Here is a 25,531-nt window from a genome sequence, read left to right on the forward strand (position 1 = left end):
TCCATATTGTTTAGTTTTATCTGAAATATAGGAAAATGGGAAACATTCCGGAACAGGCTGAATCATTTGCTGTACTTGGTGGTCGGAGGTAAGCCCTAGGAATAGTTATTTTTTTACTAATTTTGTTTTCTTTATCATTAATTCAACCAGTTGTTTCCGAAAAGAGTCATCTCGTATTTTTCGAACTTAACCATTATTCGAAATATTTTGATCTGGATAAAACACTTGAATCTAGAATGACTGGGCCCGTTATTGAAAGTATTAACTAAATATCACTTACTATTAAATATTATTTAGTAATAGAATGGCGGAAACGCATTTCGAATATCTTGATTGGTCAACCTGAAGGAATAGTAAAGGATCATCATCATTTCAACATCACAAATTGTTGTAAATGGTATAGCCATAATGATCGAACAGGATAAAGTACTCCAAAAAGGACGAGGAAATGTAATGAATTAACAAATATAGTGGTCAAAATAATATTTGCTAATGTGCAACAACGGCTATGTGAAAATGGATATAATACTATTGTCCATCAGTTGATTTGCATATAACGTTGTGTAGAAGGAAGAAGATTGTAGAACAGAGATAAGAGTATAGCTATGGCGGTAAAGAGAACTTTAATATAGTCAAAAATAATGATATTTATCCTCATAATATTTATTATACAGTATATTGTTAGTCATGACATACAGAGAAAAAGCTTGAACACTCTAAACGACCGAAATTATAATTAAGAAACTCCAAGTTGCACCAATATCAACGGAACGTAACATGCTACGTATAATAAAAAAATATTGAAAGAGATTAAAATGGAAAAAGACGGCAGAACACCCACCAATAGACTGCATCCACAAAAACAAATCCGTCAAATGGCAATAGGGAGGACATTTGTAAAGAAGGACTAATAATAGATGGAGCACAAAAATTGTAACATGGTATCCACGAGACATCAAAAGACCCAGAAGAAGACCGAACCTAGGCTGAGACTACGATATAATGGAGCTAGCAGGAACAACTTTGGCCCGACTAATCATCTATAGATATCAATGGGTACAAATAAAGGAACCATACATAAACATGTGAGGGAGTCCGTACATGAAAAATCGTAGAAATCGGTTGCATATGATTATGATGATAATGATATCGTTAGTAGGAAGTTGCAGTAATAAAAAACACATTGATACAGATGTATTCCATCTTACTACAACAATATAATTCTGTTAAAATTTTTATTTCTATTTACTCCACTCCAAGGTACAAGTATTTTCCTTTTGCTACTACGCACCCAAATTTCATCTTCCATCCAACAGTTTTGCAAATGCCACCATATCATTGTGAGCTTAACCGTATGGAATTTATTTAGGTGTAGAAATAGAATTTGTTTGTTAGATTATAGTAAAGCGTTAAAATGATAAGATTAATGACATTCTAAGGTCCATATCCATAAATCAGCTAATCTAAATAAAAACTTAAAAACTTAAATAATAAAAATTATTGTTTTTATTTATAATTCAAATTATATCTAACACCTGGGCTGCGATTATTGGCTTAAATATACTCAATTAAATTATCGACCGTCTTAAGCAAGTTCTAAGTAAAATATATTTATGGTAAACAGCGATATTCTCAGGACTGCGAAAACACATTATATAAGAATGAAGATCTGTAATCGCTCTATTTCCGGTACTTATTTCCCCTGGTGGAACGAAAATGAGGACGATTAGCACGGGAAAATTTTCACTTTATGAGCTTAATTTATTTCCAAAAATTTTCCTACAAAAACAAAATGGTAACATAAACATTGTCGGATCAATTTTCAAAAACAAGAAGACAAGTCATATAATTCTCCACTTTTTCAATTTAATACTAATATATAAGGAGTTCTTACAGTTTAGATATAACTCGAAAACTGTCAACACCTGCAAATCTTTTTTAGTTGTACTGCACGTTTGATTTGTGCTCTGTGCTTATTTTTCTGAAGAAATCTTCAGTTCAAGGTCAAGGTTCAAACGCACTTAAGGTTATCCTAAATTTCAGTCTCGTGGCTACGGCTGTATCAAAAATAAATACCAACCGAATACATATTATCAGAGAATCATACCAGTGACGAAATTATTGAAAAAATAGACATCGGAAAGAAGTTTACCATAGTGATAAGTGAGTATGAAGATTGGGAAAAGAAATACAATCCTCATATTTTAAAAAGAATTGCCAAAAAAGGAAAACGCCTTCTAATGATCAGAAGCCTTTTTGTGATGTAGAATAATGCTCCATCAAGAAAACTTATTGGGAGAAAAAGGGAGCTAGAAGCACTTTGGAACTTTCGAACTAGAATACATTTAAAAAGTATTAGGATCTCTGTAGAATACAGATATATCTACTCACTAGCTTCCTTCCCAGAACTTGATCAAATAAGGTAAAAGAGGGACGAAGAAACTCGTCATTGGAAATGTATTTAAAAAAATACTACGATTAAAGAAATCTGCATAAAAAACTGGAAAACGACCTGTATATGATGAAAATCATTGTGCACTGTGATGCACTAATCTAAATATAAATATACATCATGTTTTTCTTCAATCGGTGGTATCATCTTTTATCTCCAGAAAGGCGAAGCTAAATCTATACAAAACAGTAATAACACTAATAGTGAGCTACGGAAACGTGGATTCTTAATAATGCAGATGAAGAGAAGTTAGATATATGGGAAAGAAAAATACTAGGGGGTAAAAAGAAGAGATAATTGTGGCTGCGAAGAACGAAAAAGGAAATACGGGATTTATTTGGAGTAGCAAGCAGAACTAAGCAAAATAATAAGATCCCAAAGAATTGAACGGCTGGACCACATACAGAGAATGCCAAATTTTGGAGCCATAAAAAAAATGATGGACATAGAACTAAGAGGAACAAAAAAATGGAAATCTGCTTGTGGGATATATATCTTTTATCTTCATCATTATCATTATGATTTTCATAATAAATAATAACGTGCCAGTGAAAATTATCATCTATAAACAGACGACCATGGATAACGTTGCGGATTATCTCAATAAACTTCGTAATTAAATTGTTAATACCAAGGAAGCTTAATAAGATTATGTTGTTCCATCATTTTCGGACTGGTAATAAATATTAAGCATCATCAAATTGGTGTAATCAAAAAATAAATCAAATTTCCTGTACTATCGTCATGTGCAGGTGCATTTCTTGCTTCAGTTAAGCCGTTAATCCAACTACAGTGTATCTGAAAACTTTTTCACATTGAAAAAGTTATTTACAAAGTAATAGAATGAATTTATCAATCCAAGGTATTCACGTTTCGTATTTTTTATTAAGTCATTTTTTTAAACTTCGATTGGGTGGGGCCTACGTTGTCTTTCACGTTTACTATCTAAGCTCTTTATATTAATGATAAATAATTGTTTGTGATTAAAATACTGCACGATTTTTGAATTAAAAATAGACATGTATAATTCAAAATGTTCCTGATATAAACTTTCACTTGATCAATAAAATCATTTGAATGTTATTTTATAGTTATCGAAAAATATGTAATAAGAAAGTTCTTTTTTAGAATGATCCAATATTACAAACTGAGAAAACATGTTTTCTGGAAATAAAAGGATCAAAGCAATGCCTCGTTTACCACTAAAATGTAAAACTCTCTCTTGGTGCGGGCTTTTGTTGCACCAAATGTAAATTGAAAAAAGTTTCGTTAGTACGTCTTGTTTCGACTTTTTCCTCTGATGTAAGCTTAATTTGGACTTGATAGGAGACCCAATCAGACAAAAACTCTACCAGAATAAAAGTATCTGTTAACCATTACTTCAATCATTATTATTCAGAACCTAGAACCAAGAAATGTTGAGGCAAATGGAGGAATGGTAACAATTATGGGAATAGATGAATCAGTAGAAAAGTGACTGTAACAAGTAAGTGTAGTGAAAATGATATTATTGTATCCTATGAAGTTGTTTACGTTCAGTCTCTGAAGACGATAATTTGGTTATCGGAACGCGCATCAGACAGTATAATTGTAAGTGTTGGTGTAAACACTGTAAACAGTGTATTCAGTATGAAGTTGTTTGTTATGCAAAATTAAAATACAACTGTTTTTTCTGTATCCAAATAAACTTTACTTCAACAAAAGTAAAATAGAAATGAAAAAGTATAAGACATATCAATTAAATTGTAATTATCAGTAGGAAATATCTATTTCGTCCGGTAAATATGGATTAATCTATTTTTAGAAACGAGCTAATATCAATTAATCCAAATATTAAAAAAATTAGCAAAGAAAAATTAGCAATTGAGAAAATTTTAAATAAGTTGTTTACGGATTAATTTATTAAACAATTCTACATTTCGTAAGATCAAGAATCGACTACGGCTCAATCCTTTACGAATCAGTGAGAAAACATTTATTAAACAACATATTGCAAAGTACTACACTACGAATCGCTACTGGCGCAATTCGAACAACACCGATTGAAAGCCTTTACTGTCTCACCGGAGAATAACCCATCACATGAAGAGTCCAATTAAGTACGAACTATGCAACCTCAGTTCTGTCAAAAAATAACCCTGTTAATCACAACATTAACACAGATCGCTTTAAACACCTAGAATTCGCCAATATACAAATACCCTAGCACTTGAATTACCAGATTTGTTTCCAATTATCATAAATACCCTTACTCCTTGAACAATCCGTATCCCCACCGTCAACATCAACATAAAGAAGAAACAAACCACAATGGTTCCGTATTCTTAACGAAGTAGTCAAAGAATACTATTTTCTGTACAACGACGCATCTCAAACACCTAATGGCTTAGGAGCTGCAGCAGTACCAGAATTTCACAAATTCAAACTATCTCCACATAATAACGTCAGCACTGGAGAACTTACAGGCACTAATCATCGTTAGAAGAAATTAATACAATAGAACAGCAATAATTACAGACTCCATGAGCTCAATACATACCATTCAACAACTTTTTCCCAAGCACCCAATAGGTCTCCTCATTAAAACCCAATTACACCTTACCTATCCAAGGCAAACGTATCAATGATTTGGGTCCCATCACACATCGGCAACCCAGGAAACGAAACAAACCAACGTGCCAAAGAAACAGCAGATAACAACGAAGCAACAATTGTACGCGAAGTAATAACAAGCAAAAGCTCAGTACAAGTGGCAAAGTGGAACAGATCGCACAAAGTGAAAAATTTCATGAGTGTAACTCGTATAATGTACTATACATCAGAAGACGAAGATATAATTTGCTATGTTAATGTTATTATTAAAGTTTAGTGTAGTTCTTAGCATCGAATAAATGGCCATAGAGAAGGTGGCTCCATAATTTTTGATATTTCTTCAAAATACCAAATAAAACATTCTCCGAAAAGGATTTAACGTTATGCTTGTGTCGCCAATCCATAAATTTTTGATAGGTAATTTTGTACCTTTCTTTGGATTTTAGCGGTGACAAATTATGTGTGGCAGCTTGAGCTTTTTCTAAAATTTCTATCAGACATATTCGTAAATAAAGTTGAGAAAATGTTCGGATTCAATCATATTTGTTCAAGAAATTGACAATATAAATGACATGACATTTATTTTCATAGTATGCTACTTAAGAAAACGTGTCCTATTTTTAAAGAGATTGCATAATGTGCTACCTAGATTTAGGGACATCACTCTTTCAATCCTAAATTTATCTCGATAATGCTAATAGTTCTTATGTTTTTTAATAGACTAAATTTGTGTAAATAGACCAAATAAAGTTTTACGTAAATAAAAATTTGATTATAATTTAATTAAACCAAAAGGTTAAGTCTTCTTCTCAAAACGCACGTGTATGTTAATGAGAACTCTTTACGTACATGTTGTTGTTAACAGTCATTTACAAGGAATGTTGACAGTGCGATTTTTGACGTTTAGAGACATAGAGGGCGTAGAAAATATGTATAAAACCATCCGTTCAAGCATGGAAAAACAGTTTTAAAAATCGTAAGGACCAAATAAAAATAGTTCCTTTAAGTCTAGGGTACACTAAAATGACACACTTATGTCTATTTAACCGAGAAAACCCTCCCATATATGGAAATCTTGTTTAGAATCTAAGCCTGAAAGACTTTTGTTGAACTGTCATTTCTAAAAGACACCCAATTCTATCACAAATTGTAAAATGCTATGTCGCTAATAACTTCAAATATTAAAAAAATATATTTCAAAAAATTATTAACGTAAAAATGCAGTGAGTACGAAGAAGATGATATAAGTTATAATGGTAGGATACTAGAAAATGAAGAAAAACCGATGAAAGTGGATTCTAATGACATATGTCTAAACGAAATAAAATGAAGGGTAAGATAAAATAGTAATTGAGTTCATAAAATATGGGGGAGATAAAGAACAAAATATTGAAGAGTATAGAGAAACATTGTAGAGAGAATGATTATACCCATAACCAAGGAAGGAAATGAAGTTGATGCGACCATAAATTCATAAAAAAAATTTCATTGTCATTACAACCATACTGACGTCAATGAATTGATTTTCATTGCAATAATATTCATACATTTGGTAAAAAATTTAAAAAAGTATGAAAAATATATAATAAAAAATAAACTTACTAGTTTTCGTCTGGAACTCCATATCATCGGTATCAGTGAAGAACCATGTCTGTAACAAAAATAATTTACTAAAACATAAAATTCTGAAAAATTACCCTCCTAATTATTAGAAAATGCTATCCAGTAGTTTTATGACCCCGTACGTACTGTCGGGGGATGTACATTAGGCCAAATTAATTACTTCACCAAGGTCGTTTTAAATTCAATAGTAAATTCAGCCGAAAAAGTGTCACAACTACCTGAGTACAAAAGGCAGGTAAATATCCAAAAAGGTAAATTGTTTTCACTGAATTCTAACCTAACCTAGCATTCCAAATTACATTTAAATATAAACAGTTTTGATAAAATGTAACATATACTCGATCCTTCTGTACGGAATGGAGACAGTTACTTTAAACAAAGCAATAATGAAAAAACTGGAAGCCTTTGAAATATTACGAATATAATGGACAAATAGAATCGCAAATTAAGAAGTTTTACGCAAAATAGCAACACAAGGAAAATTATTGACTACCACAAACGCCCGCAAATTAGAGTATTTCAGTCAAGTAATGAGGAGACAACGATACGAATTCCAGAGATTGATTATGCAGGGAAAGATAGAAGGAAAGAGAGGTATAGGACGACGAAAAATATCATGGCTGCAAAACTTAATGGAGTGGTTTAACAGCACATTAAATCATTTGTTTAGAGCAACTATGAATAAAATACAAATAGTCATGATGGTTGCCAACTTTCATCCGATGATGACACTTTAAGAAAAAGAAGAGGTTATATCTATTTATGCCAAATAGTTTGAGCAATGATCAAAAAATATTCTACTTTCTTTCATTAATTCTTTCAGCTCCTTTTGTGACTCTACTTAACCCGACGCTCTTAATGGTTTCAATGGTAAACTAAGATTAAAATAATTATCGTATGTAAAAATTTTGGTTATTTCGCACCGTATAGTGTTCATGTAGGTGATTCAAAAATGGAAAATATAGAATTTTACAGGTAAAATTCAAATCTGGTTTGTTTAACAAACCAATTTACGAGGTCTTTCTAATTTATTCGGAAACATTGGCGTATCGTATAAAAAAAGCCAAAAATAACATGTAAACATACATGATCGTGGGAAATACACATATGACACTTGTTAAATCACTACCAGGAATAATTTAATGTTTTTATACGTAAACGAAGATTACATACACAGCGAACTATTAGTAGCAGTGCCATAGGCGTTACCATAGTTGTAGCAATAATAAAGAATGCACGAATTACCAAATAAATATTGTGTATTGTTCAGTATAGCTTTAAGTTCCTATTTTCTGCTTGTATGTTAATAGCAATGGTATCTGCTGTCGCTGATGTGGCAAACAGCGCGATCTGATGTGAGCATTAAACATTAATATTAGATATCTTAACACTAGTCAAAACACAACAAGAGCTTATCGATCTAGATCCAATTCTAACAGGAATGCGACAAGGTGACAGTCTGAGCCCATTCTTATCCTATTTAATTAGAAATAAAATAATTAATAGCGTAAAAGACGAACAAGATATTGGAATATACATACTTAAGAGTCGAGATTACAACTGCCAAAAACTTACAACAAGAGGTACGAACCCAAGTAAATAGAACCTCAAAAATCTAGGGCTTTCTGCGGGTCATCGATAGTAATGTCCGCATATATAAAAAAATTCTAAGATCGAGCAGATATAACGAAAATGAAGAATATGATGAGGGCACCAATGAAGAAAACATTTGAAAACTAGTGAAGGAGTGAGCCTAAGTGAAAATAAGAAGCAAAGCTATAAGAGAAATCAGGATATAGTACGATTCACGCGATTGAGATGACAGTTTTGGAGACACCACATCAACAAAATGATGAGAGATCGATGGACTAAATGAGCAAAGGATGAAAAACCAACTTCTAGGAGAGATCCCGACCGACCTACCAAGAAATCTGATTACCACTTATTTCGAAGTTTGCAGACTCAAACTTTCACAAATGACGATGACCTTCAATCGCAACTAATTCAGTTTTTTACTAATAAGGACCAGAAATTTCATATGCACGGAATCATGAAGCTGAAAGAAAGATAGCAAAACTATTCTTTGCTAACAAAAAAATGTTATTTTATACTACAAAATCGAAATTACTTTGTCGCCAACCAATAATATATCACCAGAAAATTCATCCCTTGACAATTTGTTGCCATCAACATTTAAGTCCTTAGATACAATCTTTAACACGTACTGAGGATTAATTAAGCGGTTTCTAAAGCGATTAGCAACCTGTGAATAGTTTATGAAATCTTTGAGGTTTGAATATAAATAGGATTCTATTATCGAATATTCCGCTCACTCTCATATTACATTTTCTGAAGATTAATTTTCTCCTATAATCTGTAGGTAAATCTCAATAAATATTTATTACTTATGGTAGAGGATGTAGTAGAGGATGAAAATCTACTGTTTTAAAGAACAAGTACCTACCGTACAATGCACATTTTTTTATATACGAGGATGTATTGATATCTAGTTAGCATAGACCAGTTCCATGCATAAACAAAATATTGCGTTACCATAGCAACGAACAATAACTTATTAGAAATGTCAATGTTAAGTTTGACGTCAAAAAAGTAAACCAGAGTTACGCAATAAATTAAAAGAAAAAAGATGTCCACCGAAATAGTTAAGAGGTAAGCAGATTTACGAAGATATGCTTAATACCCTTGGTGATCAATGTCCTCCGTATACGACCGTGAAAAATTGGACTGCAAGAATCAAAAGAGGTAAATTTTCTATTGAAGATGATGACCGATCGGGAAGGCCAGTTTCTGTGTCAGTTCCCAAAAATATCGATGCAGTTCATGACATGATTTTATCAGACCGTGGAATTGGGCTAAAACGGATATCTGAAGCACCGAATATTTCATACGAACGCGTTCATCATATGGTTCACGTCAATTTGGACATGAGAAAAATTGCTCCTTTGAATGTTGACCAAAAGCGTGCAAAGGTAGAAGCATCGTGTTCGATTTGAAAACGATGTAGACGTCTTAAACCGAATTATTACTATGGATGAGACTTGGGTACATTTCTACGATCCGGAAACAAAGCAACAATCCAAGACCTAAGAAGTTTCGTGTCCAAAAATCTGCTGGAAAAGTTCTTGCTTCAGTTTATTGGGATTGCCATGGAGTAATCATGATTTATTTTTTGGATAAGGGTAGAACAATAACTGGAGATTACAATTCGACATTACTGACCACTCTACGGGAAAAAATTAAGGAGAAAAGATGCCGAAAGCTATCCAATCACTTCCATTCAAATCGAAGTTTTTTTATAAACAACTTCTTTTTAATTCATTGGATGTCACGTCTGTACCATACTTCAAAATTTATTTGGTTTAATTTTGAAGCACATGGTCATTCCCCATTTATACACTCAAATCTTGCACAACTTCTAGAAGCGACGACGAGAAGAAGAAACTAAAAGGAAATTATAATATATAATATAATAAATAAACCAGATTCCTTTGCTCGACGATGATTTTTTTTCAAATAAAATAAAAGTCTTTTCAAGTATTTTTGTAAATAAGAAATTTTGGTGACTTTGGATAAATAAACTACTTATTATATAAATAATATATTTATTTTTAAAAATGATATTATGCACGCTTATGAGAGCTTCTCTTTTCATCTCCATATGTTTATTATTTGTAATAGTCACACATACAGAACCTACTCTACAAGACTTAAGACTCTGAACCTTAATACATTTTTTGGTAGCGGCAAGTGATGAAAAACACGAGAACGACAGAAACACCGACGTCTGTTTTTACTCAAGGGCTCTACTCTCCAAACCCAGTAACGAGCAGACACTCGAAAAAAAATGTACTTGCTACAGTTACTTTTTTATACACCCTAATGGGTTTCAATTTATGACGTTATTCTTTGAAATGTTGAGAATATTAAGAGACACTTATTTTAATTTAATTAAAAAACGCTTGTGAATTTGTTTTTAATTTTTCCTCATAGCATACAACGAAGGATATAGTGAGATTAAATATTTATATGAAAAATCAAAACAGTTAAAGTGCTAACTGAATACAGAAATTAAAAAGAACGGTGAAAATAAATCGGATTCAAAAATTAATACACAGTTTAAAAAGTTCATTGATAACATCTACAGTAGATCAAGGAATCACAGAAGGATGAGTGCTAGAAATAAAAAGAAGTAATCTTATGAAGCATCGTCACCAATATATGACATATTACTGAATAATAGACTAAAAGAAGTGGCAACACCAGAATTAGATAAGTCTTAATATGACTTGAGAAAAGAAGGGAAATTTTAATCACATATTCACGATAAGCATACCTATAAGAATTAAACAAATAACAATTAGGGGTTATCCATGAACTACGTCGCACGTTAATGGGGAGGATATCACCGAATAAACTATAAAAAATCGTTCGTTTGTGAATTGTTTATCTAAAATAGAAGACTTTATATTCATTTTATTAGATTTTTTAATAAAAATATAATTAGAAAATGAAGATAGTTGTTTTCTCTCTTTTATTTTCAAATACATGCATAAACTTAAAAAATCTGTAACGTCACATTTGAAGGGGGATTATAAAAATGTAACAACCTGTGACAAGGACTTGGGGAGGGGTTTAAAAGCTCTAAAACTGTTGTGAATTCATTTATGGGTGACTCCGTATATAAAATTTATATTTAACTGTATACGATGTAGGAAACAATGTAGAATTAGAAGAGTTAATAACCAAGGAAAGGTGAAAACTAAGCGAAGTAAAAGACAAAATTAAAAAAATATTAACAAGATATAGAGCCAGTTATATGGGACAGGGAAGATCAAAAGTTTTGTGACGCTAGATGTTAAAATTTAAAATGCTAAAGCGCTAAATTTAGATTTAGCGCTTTAGAATTCGTGTTTCATGAATGGCCTTTAACAACAAAATCTAAAAATAGAGGAAACAGGACCTAGAAAAATTTGACATTGATAAAATAAAGATAAGGGTGACATAAAATTTTTAATATCTTGGAAAAATGATACGAGATGAAGAAAACGGAAGAGGAAATTAACGAGCAATAAGAAACGGCTACGAAACTATAATATATGGAAAAACCAATTCTATACATAGGCAAAGGATTACAAGAACAGACAACATGAGAAAGGAAGTAATAATAGACGAAATTTCAATAGAATCAATAGTGACAACTTAAGAAAAACATTTGACGTAGTTTGGCCAAGAATTAATAAAAACAGACGACGGGCAAAAAAGATAATGGAAGCGAATTCATTATAAAAAAAGATAGATAAAACAGAGATATTATTGGAAAATTTGAAGAGGAGAAATGAGGCATAGAAGGAAGTAAAAGTTATCGCACAAAACAAGAAGTAATAGGCAAAATTCATACAAAAATAAAATATTACACCTCAACACCTTAAGGTCCAGTAGCTACAATGATGACGATTATTTCAGCTTTCAAATTCCCTGTGAATTTTTTTTCGTTTTGCTGTTCTTTATATTCAAACATATTATAATACGTAATGAAAATACTTCAAAGATATAGAAATTATTTAATAGTGTGAAGTAGATACGGTACATTAGAAATTAGATGTGAAAAGATGATTCATACTGTTGTTTCGCTATGTAAACATGTTTTTTCAATTGCAATTTTATGCTATGTCTTCTAGAGAATTTGAAAATAATCAGTCTTATCTAGTTCGATTATTAAATAATTGAATACAAACTATTATTTATTTTTAATTAAAAATTTATAATATTCATTTATACAAGTTTCCAATTTCTATAAGTTGAAATAATTCTGTTACATTTATAATAATTCTAGCAATTATTAAGGGAAATATAGTTTTGTTGATTTTGCTTGTATAGATATTATGATAAACATGAGATTAGACTTCCATATCACAACACAAGTAAACATTCGAAAGAACTGTAAAGTTTACCAAAGAATAAGGAGATATCGGCAGTTTTGTCATTGTAATTTATCGTGACATTGATAAACACCATGAGAAATCGATAAAATAAATAAATTTAAGTAATCTTACAACAAATAATTGACAAAGTTTATCGTCGTGTTATTTTTACATCGTGAGTCAACTTGAAGTCTAGATAGTGCAGTTTAAATAAATAGGTTCCATGCCAAAACAAAACTAGAATATTATTGAAAATAGATGTTTCATATGTATGAATCAGTTTCAGTTATTACCCCCCTCAACTACTTTTTCCTATTCACTTCATAACATACAGAAATTTGAGCAAGCTGACAAATGTTTTAGTTTTGAATCATCTTATAAATAAAGTGCATAATCACAATATTATCTCAACAGAATGTTGAATTGTTATTAAAATGCATGAATATACAGGGTAAAATTAAATCTATAGTCGCTTTCTTCCACATTTTTAGTTTTTGGTTATAACTTTTTTTATATGCGCTCTTCACTGATTTCAATATGTGACTGCTACTTATGTGATTAAATTTCTTTGTTGAAACTAGCAGGAATTGGTCGAAAGCGTATAATATACGGCTAAAATCAAGGATCTACCTTGGGCGTGATAAAAAATGGGGGTCCATGAAAATTAATTTGGTTTTGATAGACTTAGAAGAACTAAAATGTGGCCTTGACTTCTCCTAGCTCAGCTCCTGTTACTAGTAAAAACTTTCATATTCGGTACAACGCGTTTAGACTTGCCATTGCCGCGTCGGCCGCTGTCCCGTCCGCAACGCTTGTTTAGACGTGCAAATTGATGCGATTTGTAGTGTGCATGCTTGCAATCTTGCACGAACTTGTTTGATTCTTTACCAATATAAATACGAATGAAAGGACAAATTTTACTCATTTGTTTCCTGAATTTTATCAAGAAAAGTGAATCGATATTAGTGTTGGCTAGTGACGGAATTTGTTTCCAGACATTCGAAAAGAAAACTAAAGTGACAATATTAGTGATGACTAATGTCAGTAAACGCAAGTTTCCATAGGTAGATCTAATCTTCACTGTTTTTTGAGATGTGGAAATTGGTAGTAATGTAGTCGCAGGGGGTCCACCGGATACAGCAAAATCTTGAAAGTGGTCTATAAAAAAAAAGTTGGGGAACCAATGGCATAAATGATCGAATGGGTCTGGTCAAAATTTGTTACTAAAATACGAACAAAATTCAAGTTCATCTCTACTCAATCTTATTTGATGATGTTGATTGGTCAATATTCATTGAAAAAACTTAATTGAAGCTTAATCTTTGTGAGCGTTTTAAGACTTCGTTTAACAAGGAAAACCACGCTCGAAGCTTAATGATTCTTTTACCGAATGATCATTAGACATTTATTTATCGAAAAATATTATATATTACTACCAGTACAGGAGTTGTTTGAGAATAATTATTGTTCAGGAACACTTTAGTCAATGAAAAATAGAATGATCGAGGCTTAATGATAATGGAAATTAGAAGGATCAGATATATAACTATCATAAACTGCATCTTTTTTCGCACAAGCGCAGATTATTGCACATAACACAATTACCGCAATGCAAAAAGTTTTATCAGATAGCAAAGCAGTCCTCCTAACACTTGACTCATAAATTTGAGTAAAGGTTAGTCTCTGAAGTGAATGGGAGCAAACAACAAAGTTATTGGTGTGAGTATGATGCTACAAGCTAACCACTTGTCGATAAAGGTGGAATAACTCTTTTCCAACCATTTATAATTTTCCCAAAAAGTCATCAAGACATGGCCACGAAGAAGTTGGGCTACAAGAAGAAACATGGAGCAAAACTCCAAGTTTGGAAACAATCGATAAAATTCCTTTCTTATTTTATCAACTGGTTCCCAAAGACATTTTTATTGAATAAATATCAGCTACGAAGAGATACTGAACACTATTCAGTGTATCAACATAAGAATATCAGAGAAACTTGTCATGAATGCTATCCATGGACAAATGCTACAGTACTAACATTCAAACTTCTTAAAGTCAGAAGAGCTAAAGCCGCAGAGATCCCAGACAGGTATCGTAAAAATCCAGAGTACAAAATAGATCAATGAGTCAAACTATTAGCGAGAGATGAATGAATCAAAGTGTTCTTAAATGCACTAAGAATATAATAATATTCTGAAACAGCAGCTGTACAGGTTGGATACTATGAAATGTATTTTTTTCGATATATGAATATCCGAGGTTGAGCATGCCTTCTAGTTTTTGTTATTGAATAAAATTTGTGCTAAAGCGATCACAATACTCAAAGTGCTGAAGCACACAATTCAAAAATAATAATGAATAGAGACGTAATTAAATTCTTTGGGTACTTAAGCAACAAATTTTGTCCAAGGCTCGTTGATGGCCTCAGCTCTGAATTTTTCGTGTTCATCTGATTCCTGTAACTGCCAGTTTCAGCTCTATAAAAATACGTGTAGGTAAAATAAATACAAATAAGCATAAAATAGCGATTCCATTCCGATGATGAATATTTCTTCAAGTTTCTTGTCTTAGTTCTTTTTGAAAGTATTTTTGCTGCTAAAATTTTGTGATTATTTTTCGATTTCAAATTTTTAAAGCGTTTTAAAATGGTTGTAAATTGATCATTAATAATGTCAGTCTATAAAATTATAATTTATGGAAAAATCAGCATGTAAAATTACTGATAATGACCAACGATCAATGTTTCGTTAGTTTCGGAATATAATCACACCGCAATTACGATTATTTCTGTTCATTAATCACATCTATACTTTACTTTGGATATCAATTATGGAAAACACATTAATCGATCACCGAATAAATAAAATTTCAATAGATATTAATGAATTGATTTATTATCGAAAGAGCCGAGCGAGATATAATTACCATAATAATATTTGGCCAACATTAGGAGAGGAAACCTAGGCAGTTTAATTGTGTAACGAATCAAATTAAACCGTTTTATGGGTAAATTACAAATGGTAGGCCGAGGAGACATAATTTAGTGTAAAAATTCATTTAGTGCCAAATTAATTTAATTAAATAATTAAGTTTTATTGTTTCTGAAGTGAATACAAGAATCTGGATTGGACAGAAATTCTCAAAAAACAGTAGAAAAGAAAGGTAATTAGAAAAAGGCGTGCGCATATACTTTTTCTTCAAGTACCATACAATTTGCTAGGTGTTTTCTTGTCCAAAACTTCTAATCTATTATCTGAAAGCACCCCTCTTCTGCAAGACAAAAAATCGTTGCTTCACTCTGAATGCTTCACTAGTCTCTTATATTCCGAAGCCAGGAATGTTGTTCAAGCCCTTATCCTCTCTTTTCGTCGATCAGTATGAGAGTTGAATATCTATATCCTCGCAGGATGTGTCCCAAATAAGATACTTTTCGTTGTTTTATTAGTTCTCTCTTCACACCCGCTCTCCTCAGTACTTCTTCATTCGTCATGTGCTCGGTCCATGGCATCCGCAGAAGTCTGCGCAACAGCCACATTTCCATTGCTTCTATTCTGTTTAAGGATCACGTCTCCACACCATACAAAAGGATTGGCAAAATATAACATTTTATTACCCTCAATCAAGGCTTAAGGGGACTTCTCAGCGGATTAGGAACTTGCAATTGCTATCCGAGTTTTAACTTCCTCGTCGCAATCCTATTTTTCATTTAACATACATCAAAGGTATTTAAATTTATTGACTCTCTCTATGTTATTTCCATTGACAAGTAATTGAGCTTCGCCGTGTTATTGTTTGCTTATGACCATTAGTTTGGTTTTATGCGCGTTTATTGTGAGTCCGTATTTGGTTCCAATTTCGTTGATAGAGTTGAGTAGCTCTGAAGGTCTTCTACGTTGTCGGCTAATATCGCAGTATCGTCTACATATCTAATATTATTTATGAGAGTTCCACTTACTTTAATGCCTTTTTGATGGTCTTTTAATGCCAGCGCATATACTACATAAATCTAAATAAAGCCATTTAAACACAAAAAAGAAGGAAATAAAACTGATGTTATATAAACTTAGAAAAGGAATAGCAGAAGCTAATCCTGACCAAATACTAAGAGAATCATGGAAGATATTATTCTTCTGGTAATTCTTTTCAAATAACCTCTATGAAGAAAATAACATAATTACTTTAGGTTAACATTCCTCAATCTGTTAATTTCCTACTTCGAGTTTTCTCAAACGCAGTTATGTTCTTCTATTTTATCAAACAAAGCCATGTCTATCCAACGCCTTGCCTGCAAAGGGTCAATTTAAAAAAAAATAATCTCAAAAATTATGTAACATACTTTTTGGCACGCATACATTCATCTTGATAATCAAAATAATTTAAGTATACCATCCATGAAACACCCATTCTAGGGCGGGCTCAAACGAATAATCGTTACTTGCCATGTTGTGAGAGTAGGTTACTTGTCACTCATTGGTTTTCTATTCGTGATCGGTAAAAATTGGTTCGAGTCAAAGAGATCACCATTATTCGTACTTTTGCCAAGTACATACTTAGATATGCTCAGACGAAATGCACAAATATTGATAGTTTCTTGATTTTTATGAAAGTGATCCAGTAATTTAAATTGCTAAACATAAAGACTATAAAAATAAAGAAAAGGACTACATATGGAGCTTAATCCGACGCTGTAGGTCTATATGTTTTGCAATCGAAAGAATGGCCACGTGATATGTGACCCCAGAAATACCGAAAACACAGAGATAAGTACAAATATAACTTTTTATTGATATCATACATTATTATGAAGAAAACTTGTACTATACAATACAATAAATGTCTTGCCATAGGACCTTTCCAGTTGTTTTGAAATATCTGCTAAATTCTTTTTATATTCCTTGAACTCCACATTTTCTTGCTAACTTTTTGAGTGACAAGAAAGATGACATTTTCGTTATCGTACGCCACGTACCAGGCAAAAATTGAGTACCTAGCAGTGAATTAAGTTCGGAAGAATTGTTACTTTTTCTTGAATAAATGAGTAGCAAGGTACATTTCATGACTATCTTCGTACTTTTTCTGTTTGAAGTAATATCTGTACTCTTAAACCTTTTAAGCCGATGTTGATATTCCAAATACATTTTCAACAATACATCGAGTACGTGATAAGCTATAATTGAAAATTTTTCCATCATTGCCTTTTTCATGATAAAGTTTTATTATAAGTAATAAAGAAATTTTCCAAACAACCGCTAGCCATATTGACTGCCACATTCATATTTTTAAACCAAATGATCGAGCGCGCGTATTTATAAATTGCACACGTCGTGTGATGATCACCCTGTCAGCCATCGCAATTCGCAAATCTTGTATACTTGCCAAGTACACGAGTTGTTTGAGCCCGGCTTAAGACGTTTCTCACAGATAACCCAAGGTCAAATCAATTTTCTAATTGTTCAAAGTCCAGATGGATCTGCCAGCATAAGTAAATATCCTTCGACACAAAACTGAATGATTTAGTATTGGTATACATTGTTCAGTTTCTTTTAGTTCCTCTTTATGTTTCACTAGAAGGCCCGTGCTGCTCCGCAGCATTAGTCGATATTAGAGTTGGTAGTAGGAAAAAACGCGTCAGTAATTATAATTTACCTCGTCAAAGGGGAAAAAGTATATGAGGATCTGTCTCATAAGAAAATATGGTTATTAGTTGATATATCGTTCCAATCTCATTCACAAAAGTACACTACCTAATTTTATAAATCATAATACTTCCAAACCACTTTGGATGTGCGTCGACCTTTGGGTTTAGTTTCTACCTTGACTTTTTGAAACATTTCACGCGCTATAGAGCCACATACAACTGACCATGACTGAAGACTGGTTCATGTAAGTATATTCCAACTCGGTCAATATTTTGTCATACAAAATGCCACTTTCACAAGAAATTGTCGCTAAAATGAAAATGGAACAGTAGTGTCAGATAGTGATAAGTGAATGCGAGGTAATAATACCCGTTATCCAACCTCTCTACCAGTAATAATCTCCAAATCTAAACATATTTCTGACAATTAGTCTTGTGCCATTCAGTAATCATTTCGTTGCATTAAGATTTCTTAGCAACATTACAACAGCACCTTCCTTTAAAGTCAACTCATGGGATGGTAACCCAGGCATCTCAAGGCTGTTTAAGAATTCAGTCGGGAATTGTAGAAGTTCGCTCTCATCTTCGGTTATTAGGGTATTAACACTCATGTAAGTTCGGGAAGAGCCTGGAAGTAGATCTAAAGCCCTTTTATTGATATCATCGCGTTATTGGCTGAAGCAAGCAGCCAATCAGAATGTAGTATTTTGTATATTGTGAATTTTTAAGCGAGGAAGAATTTGAAAAATCTCAGAAAAATTATAAGTTAAGTTAAATGTTCCCTCATAGCTCTTTTCAGGCTCAACAAATCAAGTCATATGATATTTCAAATGAAAGAGCTTGATTCACTGAGTGTTCTTAGACCAAAATTATCGACATAACTCGATTAGAACAGGTTATTAAATAGTTTTTGGCACGCGCCAATACTTTTCTCATTTCGTTTTCCGGTAAGACATATAACTTTGGTCTAGTTTCAATCTGAAATACAAGCCCTCATCCATTTATCTTCATCGTGTTGTTTGCTACAACACAACCCAAGGATATACTGTACAATATCCACCACAACATATACTGTAGAATACATAGCCTAGGGTATACCAAATAGGGAAATGCATTAATAAACATCTCTTCCGAAGCCATCTCTGAGTTTCAGGAGTCCCTTTTATTACAATATCAATTAAGAAATAATAGTCCAGACGTAAAGGGGTCAAACTCAGAATCAAAAATAATAGGCTGCAAACTACTACAAATAATCAGCTTGGCACAAGTTCAAATGTCACAAAAATGTATTTTTTCACAAATATCTCATTAAAGGTGCGGAGAAAGCGGTGGGCTTAGCTATTAACAGCATAATGCCAGGTTACTTGCTAGTCTCTCTATATAATCATAGATTTAATATTAAAAATAGAATGAGAAAGATATGTAAGTGGAATTGAAGACGCAGTTAATGAGAGAACGTCACAGCGTTTGTTGTGCCACACGAATTAACCGAGATTCGATCGAAACATCTTGTAGAGGTGTGTAAACAGCTCCTAATCTAAACAACCCTAATCAGTGATTAGGCAGAGAACAATTACCAGAACGAGAGAAGAAGAAAAACTAGACATAGATTCCAGCGGAATATCTTGTTTGTTTGGTAGAATCGGTAGACAATTCCATTTGGTCGATGTATCAATGCCTATGGATGTAGTAAACCTCTGATGCGAATGTATAAAAAATATCCAGGTTCGGTTAACTGAATGCGGGTTTACTTACAACAAGACAATGTTAAACCACATTCTGCGAAAGTTACGCCGAACTTAGTAGTACTGATCTCCTACCACATCAAGCATTCATTTCGGACCTTGCTCTTAAGATTACTATTTTTTCAGATCCATGGCGTAAGACTTTCATGAGAAAAATTTAATCCAAAGAAGATATTAAGAATGCAGTGTACAATGTACAGTGTACACCAGTACATACATGGGGTCTGTAAAAACCCATTTTGCAAATTTTAACATTTCCTTAACTTTAAATTTTCCAATATTTTATACTTTCATATACTTAAGCAATTATCTGGAAATCAAAATAATAAATCAAAACTAAATAAAAGAAACATTTATATTTTCTTCTGGTAAAAAACACATTTTTTTCTAAAAACAACGAAAATAAAAATTCTTACCCAAACAAATGTTTAAAAAACAAAAGTCTAACAACAAGGGTGCAAAAAGAAAATTCATAAATATATTTGAGAGTTACAAGCATATATTGACGAATATTTCGGGGTATCCTCGGGTTATTCTTCCTATCATTAATCTGTTCTTGGATCAGTTTTAGGCCCAATATTTTGATAAAAATCCTTCTCAAAAGTTTGTAATCTTGATTGTTTTCTCTGTATATCACAAGAGTATTAATAGCAGCTGTATTCATTAAAGACATCTACAACTTTTTTTTATCAATTTTCATATTAGTAAAGCGCACTATTTCTTCGATCATCTCAACATCAACACCAGGCAAATGAGTAATAATGTGTTTTTTTTGAACATGTCCACTTTCAGGTTGTTTATTCCACTTGGTTCCATATTTTCCAACATACATATATTTATTTTTTTGAAGGAGGTTTACATTTGTGTTTACAAATAACTTAGAGCTTCATCTTTTCATGTTTCTTTGTCCGGATCATTGTTAGGTTGATCTTCCATTGTTATATCCTGCTCAGAATATATCTCTCATATGCATAAACTGAATCTCATTTTTCTTCTACCTCTTTCAATAGGACTAGGACCTGTTTAATCTTGTACATTTGGCACTCTTCCTGGATCTTCCTGAGAAGCTGAACTCCAGTTCTCGTACCACCTCTTTGGTGGTTTGCCTATAGGCCTACAAGAGTTCGGTCTCCGAGTTTTAGCCCACTTTGCCCATCAGTCTTCTGGCATTCTTTCTACGTAATCCCTCCAGGATCTTCTTCGTGCCCTGACCCATCTCACAACATCCTATACGCCCAATTCTTCTCTTATGTCATCACTCCTTGTTCGGTCCCTGAGGGTTACTACCTTGATGGTTCGCCGTATTTTCATCTCTGTGGTTCTCATTATTATTTTTGTTGTTGATGTCTCGGCTCTAGTTTCTGAGGCATATGTGAAAATAGGTTTCACATACGTTTTATAGATTCTGGTCTTGCTTTGTGAACTAGTCGCTTTGTTTCTCCACACTATATCTCTCAGACAGCCGCTGACTTTTGATGCTTTCATCGCTTGTGTTCGTGCCTCTTCTGTCAGATTTCTTTCACTAGATATATTCACTTCCAGGTAATTGAATCTTGATACCTGCTGTATTATTCCGCTATTGACTGCCAATTTGCATCCAATAGGATTTTTTGATAGTACCATTGATTGTGTCTTGTTGACTGAGATGCTCATATTAAATTTTTCGGCAGAAATGTTCATCTTATATAGCAGACGTTGTAAGTCGTCTCCATTTTCTGCTACGGCAATACCATCGTCTGTATAAAACAATACCTTTAGGAAGCGGTGACCCATTCTGTATCTTGCATTGACTTTGTTGACTTCTTCAATGATTTGATCCATTATGATGTTGAATAGGGTTGGGCTAAGACTGTCTCTCTACCGAACATCAGTATTAATTTGAACTTCTTCAGAAAGTCCTACCTTAGATTTAATTTTTGTTCTGGTTCCGGTATAAAGTTCTTTGATGACTCGTTGGTACTTATAGTCTATGTTGTTTTTCTCAAGACTCCTAATCACATCTCCCTAGCGTATTCTATAAAATGCTTTGGTGAAGTCAATAAACAAACAGACAAACATAGGTTTATTGCATTCTATCGACTTTTCCACTAACTAACGAACTATGGATATTGCGTCCACTGTTGATCTATTAGACCTGAATTCTTGTTGTTTTCCGGAAGTTGGTACCTTATTCCTTATTCTATTCGCCAATATCTTAGTAAAAAGCTTAAGAACCGAACAGAGCAAAGTTATATTCCTAAAATTATTCGGATCTTTTTTTCCTCCTTTTTTTGAGTATTGGTAGGGATACACTCGATTTCTATTCATCTGGGATAGTGCCAGAGGTTATAATCTTCTGGAATAGTCGCGTGAGTTCTTTTTGTAACTCTGTTTCTTAGTACTTAATAAGTTCATTGTTTATATTATCAATGCCAGGCGTCTTCCGGTTCTTCAGTTTTTTTTTGTTTCCTGAACTTCCTCCATAAACTGAATAAAAATATATATTTAGAATACCACAGCTGTAATATTCCAAATCGATAATTTTTGGTTGCGCCCATGTTATGCCCGTATACGTTTTGGAATTCATTTAAAGGCCATGTTTGTGAATATCAAATTTCTAATCAGTGTTTGCATCTTTCAAGAGCATAATCTTTTATAGTGGACCATTGGTATATTTTTAAAAGTTTGAGCCTATCTACCTGCTAAGAACAAATCTTAATTCAAACTTTCGGGATGAGATAAATAAAAAGGTTCCTTCGAGATAAATATTTGAAAAGAAATTGTAGGAATGAAGAAATGCATTTGTTTGAATAACTGATATAATTCACATAAACCTGTATGTAATACGTTTATTTAAACGAATTTACAACAATATTAGTACACTATTTTGTAGTATAAATGTTTATATTTTAAGATAGGGAATTAATATAGCTTTAATTATATATTTTGAATATTTCTAATTAAATTTGTCAATACTTATTCGCTTCTTTTCACTAAACGGTCTACAAGTTTTCTAAAACAAGACATAATCACCTTCCTAAAAACGGATCAGTGTTACTAATTCAATTTCAGCCCTTCGCTAGTAGGTCACCGGCGTTCTACGATCATCAATAATGTTCGCAGGGGAAGATCAGATAGGTATTTTCAACTGAAAAGGGCGAAAGAACTTTTCCCACGGGTAATGCACGCGTACAACGTACGACCAAATTTATGTTCATTGTTACAGACAATGAGTTTTATTTTTGTCAGTTCCATTGGTTGAATGTGTCGAAAACCACTTGATGTTTGGTGTATAGGGAACTATTTCATGTTATGATTAGGCTCCTGACGAGATTGGCATTCAAATGAACCGTAGCATTAAGTTACACTATTAGAAATATTAGAAACAAACAATGATACGAAATAAATTTATTATAGTAATTTTAATGTAGTTTATGATGTAATTGTACTATTTTAACACTTTATTATTATTGAAAATTATTTGTTGAATCTTGATTTTGAAATAGTTGCATAGCGCGTAAAATGAAATGAACTGATTTCATAAATTTATTTAATACTTTTCTACCAAGGACTCTTCTATAGGACGGTCCACTTTCATTAACCCAACACAATCTAATTTTGTAACGTCACAAATTTGATCAAACGTGTATCCATCCTATGAAATAATTATAATTTTTTTAAATTAAGAAGCTTCCCACATTTTATCTACCTTATAAAGTGAGGTTTACATTAAAGAAACTACGAGGGCCGTTTTTATTCAACCTCCGATAGGCTATAAATAAAAGACAAGTTCATAAAAGATTGGTACACGTTTACTTTTCGAAATAATATTCACAGAGATTGAGACATTTGTCATATCTGTGAACAAGCTTTTCAATACCGTCTTCAAAGAAAGTTACCGCCAATGAATTCAAGTAGAGTGCAAAACAGACCTTGAAACTTCTGTAAATTCCGTAAACAAAGCAGTAATGCGGTTTTCTTTAACCATTCTGTCAACTCGTTGAACCAGGTAATCTGAAACGACAGATTTGCGTACACTTCGTAATTCACACTTGGCGGGAGCATCAATAATGGCGGATAGGTTTACGTGGTTGTAACGCAACGCCGACTGACGCCTGAATATCAACAATGGCGTAATGTGTAGTACGAAAGGTTGACAAAAAAACGGCCCTCGTACATTATTTATTCTAATGTAGTTTATCTATATTTTAACATAAAACGAAGTATAATTTGTGACATCAGAAGACAATATGATAAATTTGATTTGGTAGACCGTCCTATTCTTAGTGGAAGAGTCCTAAGGTTGATTGAGTTGATATGAGTGGACTAATCGCTTGTGCATTTTGTAGATCGCTGTTCGCTCAGTTCTGAATTTAATTCCATGTTTGATAGGACTAAAGATTCGATTCATTTGCTTATGCGCAGTGTACATATAAATTCAATTAATTGTTTGATGGATCATTAAGAGTCGTTTATAGTTCAAAGGTTTTAACGAATATAAACTTTTTCTATGATCGTAAAATCGTTCGAGGCAGAGTAAAATCTTAAACCACTTCATAATTAGATAGATATTGGATTCGCAATCAAGTGGTTCGAGATCGATTCAATTTGTGAGACGCTAACAAAGCTATTAGGAATGGTTTTGAATTTTACTGTTGTTAACAGTAACAAAAACTTTCTACTACATCGCAAGGATCTGTTTCGGCTTTCAGTTAGAGCTATCGATTTATATTCTACATACGTTAAAAATTAATTTTCTCATCATAAAAATTCCATTTCAATTTAAAAGTGAACGACATTAAGAAACCCAATGATGAAAACATTATTTATAAATATATATCTGTGACATTATATTTTCATGATCATATCATAAATAAAAAAAATGTATAAATTGCGTAAAACGAGCTGCATTAACAATTATGCATTTTACTTGTTTTTATGTTTCTTGTAAACATTTCTAGTCATCATGAAAGCGTAACTGCAAAAATATCTATAAGTACGAGGTCTGGCTATTAAATAACGAGACTGGTTACGAAAAAGTGTTTTATTATAAAAATTATTCTACATTCGACTGCTCCTCTTCAATATACCCCCTTTCCCCCGCCACACACATTTCCATACGTTTGTCCCATTGATCGAAGCAGTGCTGGAAGTCTTCTTTAGGAGCTCTGCCGTTTTTTGCTTTACCACTTCAATCGACTCAAATCGTGTCGCTTCCAAAACAGATCTTTTTCTAATCTTTCTAACCTTTCAAGGAAATCTGAACAAATTCGTTGACGCAAGAGCTTTTGGTCAGGAGTCAGATTTTTTGGCACCAGCTTCGCACAGACTTTTGTCATGTGTAATTCCTCGAGTAAAAATTTTTTAACCGTATCGGCGTTTACAGCCTAGGCAATCAACCGGATGCTCATTCGACAATCTATACGCACAATTTGCTTGATTTTGGTCATTGTTTCCGGAGTTGAAACAGTCACAGGACCACCTGGGCGCTGGTCATCTTCAGTGCTCTGTCGGTCCTCACCAAAGCACCACTCAATAACACGCGCACGAGATAGAGAAT

The 25,531-nt window shown here is 32.8% G+C and overlaps 1 protein-coding gene across 1 annotated transcript in view; it reads right to left on the reverse strand.

Moving 5' to 3' along the window:
* LOC130900776 (fringe glycosyltransferase) overlaps positions 1-25,531 on the reverse strand; it is a 176,505-nt gene that overhangs the window by 133,507 nt on the left and 17,467 nt on the right. Inside the window, exon 3 of the mRNA XM_057811645.1 lies at positions 6,647-6,695. Within this exon, the coding sequence (XP_057667628.1) occupies positions 6,647-6,695 (49 nt within the window). The remainder of the gene's footprint in view (positions 1-6,646; positions 6,696-25,531) is intronic.

Source organism: Diorhabda carinulata, chromosome X, assembly GCF_026250575.1.
Source record: "Diorhabda carinulata isolate Delta chromosome X, icDioCari1.1, whole genome shotgun sequence".
NCBI lineage: Eukaryota > Metazoa > Arthropoda > Insecta > Coleoptera > Chrysomelidae > Diorhabda > Diorhabda carinulata.